Below are 5,131 nucleotides of genomic sequence, written 5' to 3' on the forward strand. Positions count from 1 at the left end.
ATATTCCAAACTACTGTTGAATATATAAGCATCAGGCTTTATATATTATTTTTTCTAAAATTTGTATAGAGGCAACGATTTATATAAAAAATGGGAGGACAAAATTATTGTCCTTTCTAATTCAGTACAATCTGATCATTTTTACTCATTTAGTTTTGTTAAATAATTTACCCTTATAAATATGAATAATTATTCGAACATTTTTTCTTAGAAATATATTGGTAGACGTATATGTATAAAAGAATCATTATATTCTCTCTGTTCTCTGTGTACACGTGTTATATGAAATATGAATAGGAATCTAAGTAGCAATAATAGAATGAAGTAACAAACCCTCGACATTTGGAAAAAGATCTCACTATGGTGTAGAAGTTTATATTATTATACACATGTAAAAAACACATGTTATTTAATCTTTTTTTATAGATGATTCCAATATATTTCCTCCATATATTATTTGACAGGTGAGGCCAAGATTTGGGAGGCAAAAACTGACGGCTACTAGGTGGTCAGATGCCATAGGAAATTAATTAAAAAGATTGCAGTAGATTAATTAACATTAATTTATTAAATAGTAATTGTTTTTCTAACAAAACAGCAAAATCTGTCCTCCCTCTGTGTACTTTTGCCGCTTTTTTTGACCAATTTTTTTATCATTTTCCAAATCTACAGGGTTGTCCTTCCTCTGTGTAACTTTGGATTTTGTGTAATAGCCGCCTTTTTTGACCCTTTTCCAAAGGCCATTGCTACGGTGCTTCCTTCCGCAGGTGTGTGGTTGGGAAAAAAGCGTGCCTAACCCAAAGGAAATCAACAAAAAAATCGAATCCAGAATGAGGGAAAAAAAACAAACTTGAAAGTTGAAAGTGACCCCTTAAGTGACCAAAAAAAGAAAATTAGAAGATGCAATTAAACCACAATGAGTAATAAAAACAGAAGTGTTAAACAGTGAAATAAGGGTGGGCAAAAAAAAGAAAAAGGACCTGAAACACAAACCTCATATCTAAAAAGAGAGCCACCAAGGGAGTGAAAGCGAAATAGCATGATCTTCCTGCCTGTGTGACAAGTTTCATTGCAAATAAAAACTTATTAAATTCAAGACTATATATGCCAAAACAGCAGGTTTAAGCCAAGATACTGTAAACATCAAAGATAACATAACTCTAAAGGGAAATACTTTGCCACTTTGATAATATAAAAATAAAATATTTTTATTTTCTAAAATAAAAAAAACCATCTTACTTAACTTCGCCAAAAACCATCTTCTCTGAACCCAAAAGCTGCTGCACAGTTAAAGAACGGGTAACTAAAAAAAAAGGCAACAAAACCAAATTTGACTCTCAATCACTTTGCATGTAAAATCTTCGGGGAAAAAAATTAAATTAAATGTTAATGATAATTGCAAAATCAACATGGACCTCACATACAAATAAGAATCCCATTAGTTATCCCCACATAAACAAAAAAAGGAAAAGAAAAAACGAATATTTGAAAACATTAATTAGGGGTGCATACTTGAGTTCATATTTGCTTCCTTCAAAGCACACAAGTCACAATAATGCAATTAAAAGGAAGCACAAATACAAAATACACTTTACCCTAATACACACACAGCTTACAAAATAACCACGAATAACCTACAACAAAACAACAACCCACCCTACTTACCTGGATCGGGTATGTTCAACTGGCCTTTCCAATTTCTGACTTTGATAATATGAGCTGCAACCAACCACCAATGAAATTAGATTAGTTTCTTTGGCGTTAAATTGAAGATAACAAAAATGAAGTTGCAACCACTGAAAATAATATACAAACCATATTGTGGAGATCAGAGTTGAATCCCTAGGATTTGGGAAACATGGTGAGAGAAAAATTGTCCAAAAAGCTTTGCGTAAAATAATATTCTAATTGATTTTAATACACTTATGAACTTTCCCATATCAGGAAAAATTTTTTTTCAAAACCACACAAAACAACACACAAATATAATTTAAGTAAAATATGCAAGAAAAAATATCACATAACTTCATCAAACAGCTCCTTCTTCCAAGCCAACAGCTCCTTGATAATTGAAAAAGAGGGGATAAAAAATAAAAAAAGTATTTTAAATAGCTTCCAAATAAAACTCGAGTGTTGTACACTTATATATAAATAAGGCACAAAGGTAAGTTTGACTCTCAAGACAAAAAAAGGGCACAAAGGTGAATTTGACACTCAATTTGGTTGTGACAAATAACATCAGAAAAACATAAAAAAAGAAAAAAAAAACAGTAGTAAGGAAACAGGTAACGACTTCTCAACATACAAAATGAGGAAGGCAGCAATTGAAATTGAACCGTATCAAGCCACAAAGGTGAAAAATAAAATTTAAAATAACAAAAAACAGAATAATATGAATGAAGAGTCATACCTAGTAGAGCCATTGCCGCCACTGCAAACACCAGAGCAGACCATCAAAAGCAAATCGTCATCCATCACGCCTATCACTCATAAAAGAGGGAAAACAAAATATGCATTGATACAATAAGTACCCAAGAAAATAAAAAAAAAAGATCAGAGAAACAACAAAGAATAAAATAAAATAAAGGAATCCAGCAGTTGAAATTACACCATACAGATTTTTAAAGAATTTTTCACTGTTTTAACACAATAGTTTTTCGAACTTGAATGCATAAATTGATCAAATTGAAACCGTACTTGTTCACTTATTTTGAAAAGCTTTTAGCATATTCAAACTCAAGATTAAAAATCCGAAGAATACACCCAAACTTATAACAAAGAACAAAAAGAATCTTGAAATCTTTGAATGAGAAAATATCAAAAACTGAAATTTGAAAGCATGTCATTTCACTAATTAGGCAGTATCCAATTCAAGTGACTAATCAAAGCCACTAAGTTTTTGTTAAACTGATTTGAACTCACAAATACTACACTTGGTGTTATTGTAATTATTCCAGCATTTTCGGCTCGGAATAAAATCTACAAACAACAAAAGAAAACCGAGAACACAGAGTCAAACACAATTTCAGAATTTTCACACCCGGAAAAAAGGGTCCAAATCATTAACCAAAAGTAAGAACAAATTATACAGAAATTTGAGACCTTCTTATGAGTACAAATTTATTTGAGAAACTTTAAAGCATGTCATTTCTAGCACCTTAAATCAGTTAGGAAATTGAAGATATTTTAGAATTTTCACATACAAATAAAAGCCCCAAAGAACACACTAAAACTGATAACAAATAAGATAAGGAAATATCAACACTTACACTCCACACATGTGTAGTAGTAAACTCAATTTATGTTTCTAGTCAACATCATATAAAACTTTTAGTTAAAGCCAAGTTCAAAAAGCATCTGAACCAGCATGATTAAATCTGTGCATTGAACAGTTATTATCCAATTCAAATTACTAAAATTTTGCTATACAAACTTATTCAACAAAACTATCAAAATAGCTATAATAACTAACTTCTTTATCCATTATCAGAAGCCGAAGAAAAGCATGTTATTCATTCTCCTCCCTATGATCAATTAAAATCCACATTCTGATGATTTTGAGTGTTATCTTCCAACATTCCTTCCAGGGGTGAGATTAGAGAAGAGCTTTTCTGAATCAGTTGACACTAAGCATAGTTCATTTGTTTCATCTATCACACAAGCAGCAATACAAACAAAACCACCCAATTTTTAGAAGGAAATCCAAGGGAATGGATAAACAGGACCAAAAACAATTACTGTTACTGGAACACAACATCTTATATCAAAACAAAAAACCCAATTTTCAAAACAGAATCAGAAAAGAACGCCCAAACAGGGGCAAAAACAAATCCTGTTAATTGAAAGGAAACTTGAGTATCAAAGTAAACAAATATTAAAGAATCTGAAACAAGTCATAACCACTACATACCTACACCACATGATGGAAGGGGACAGAGAAAGGACAGGGCCGCCGTAAAAATTCCCACCTAACTTGTTGTTTTTCCCAAGATAAGAGAGAGGCAGAGTGACATGAACCCTAGGCTGATTTCCTCTTGAGAACTACCACCGATCTTTAAATGAATCTGACAAATCAGACCAAAAAAAATTTGTTCCCATGATCCTTTTCCATGAACCCTAATCGCACAGGCAGTTATATCAAAGAGAGAGATCAAGAAATAGATGATAGGCATAATATTGAATAAAAAGATGGAAGAAGACACGGTTTGAATTCGAGGGATAGGGAGCCATTACCAATCGACAACGAAGACGCTTGAAAAGATGATGATTGGACCTTTGTAACTGCAACCGCCGTTGCCGAGGAAGTGGGATGCGATTCCTCAGTTGCCTTGAAGCAAGCCGCCGGGATAACGCTCTTCGTGAGCATGTGAAGCCCGCAACAGAGATCTCAGTCTCTCAGCATCGCCGGCATCTCTTCGCTTAGCTCGGTGGGTTAGGGTTTAAAACGATGTTGAAGATACGGCGTTCGGGAGCGAGAAATATGCATTACAGAAATGAGAATTTGGGAGACAGGGAGAGCGATAAACAGAGCGTGAATGGCCAGAGATTATCCGGAGCAGGAGGAGTGAGTTGGCTATCTATGAAAAAAAGAAGGGGAAGGTTGGATTTAGGGTTTCAAAAGAAAAACAGAGAGGAAGGCACGCCTTGAAGCGAAAGAGAGATAACAGAGGGAAAAAGATGAGGGGAGAATGTAACGTGTGTTACCGTTTTAATTTTTTTATTCTAGGTTATTGAGGGGTACAAGTAATAGATAGATAGATACCCAAAATGAGAGCTACTCAAATGAAGATGCAAAAAACATCTTTTTATAAAGATGCTTTGTATAAAAGTGTAATTTATTGATTTGGCCACACTTCAAATAGAAACAACACTTTTATAATATATCAAAATCTAACCCTACAATCCATCATCTAAAGGTCAAAAAGAAAAATCATCACATGAAAACAATTATAATATCTTTATGGGAGTACCTACCACCCAAAATATCACCTTTGTGTTATTGCCGTTTAAGTCTTTAACCAAATCTCCCCGGGCTCCCCGGCATCATAAGAAATCTTTCAGACGGATTTAAATATTTATTTTGAATTTTGAACTGAATTGATTTACAAGGAATAACAATTTCATTTTATCA

General features: G+C 33.2%; 1 protein-coding gene across 34 annotated transcripts; it reads right to left on the reverse strand.

Annotated features, from left to right (window-relative positions):
- Positions 1-341: 341 nt before the first annotated feature.
- LOC112728392 (uncharacterized) lies at positions 342-4,849 on the reverse strand. 34 transcript variants are annotated; one of them, XM_072209807.1, is made up of 9 exons: positions 4,234-4,729; positions 3,911-4,116; positions 3,473-3,650; positions 2,923-2,979; positions 2,411-2,480; positions 1,666-1,719; positions 1,245-1,277; positions 994-1,052; positions 342-792 (listed from the first exon to the last, which is right to left on the reverse strand). In XM_072209807.1, exons 5-9 carry the CDS (start codon positions 2,421-2,423, stop codon positions 667-669), a joined length of 285 nt encoding a protein of 94 aa, XP_072065908.1. In that variant the 5' UTR covers positions 2,424-2,480; positions 2,923-2,979; positions 3,473-3,650; positions 3,911-4,116; positions 4,234-4,729; the 3' UTR covers positions 342-666. The 34 variants fall into 34 exon arrangements, 33 of the variants coding, with proteins under 33 accessions (XP_072065908.1, XP_072065898.1, XP_072065903.1 ...); XM_072209797.1 differs by having other exon boundaries at positions 1,240-1,277; XM_072209802.1 differs by having other exon boundaries at positions 1,245-1,280.
- Between the last annotated feature and the right edge of the window lie 282 nt (positions 4,850-5,131).

Source organism: Arachis hypogaea, chromosome 12 (assembly GCF_003086295.3).
Source record: "Arachis hypogaea cultivar Tifrunner chromosome 12, arahy.Tifrunner.gnm2.J5K5, whole genome shotgun sequence".
NCBI classification, from domain to species: Eukaryota; Viridiplantae; Streptophyta; class Magnoliopsida; order Fabales; family Fabaceae; genus Arachis; species Arachis hypogaea.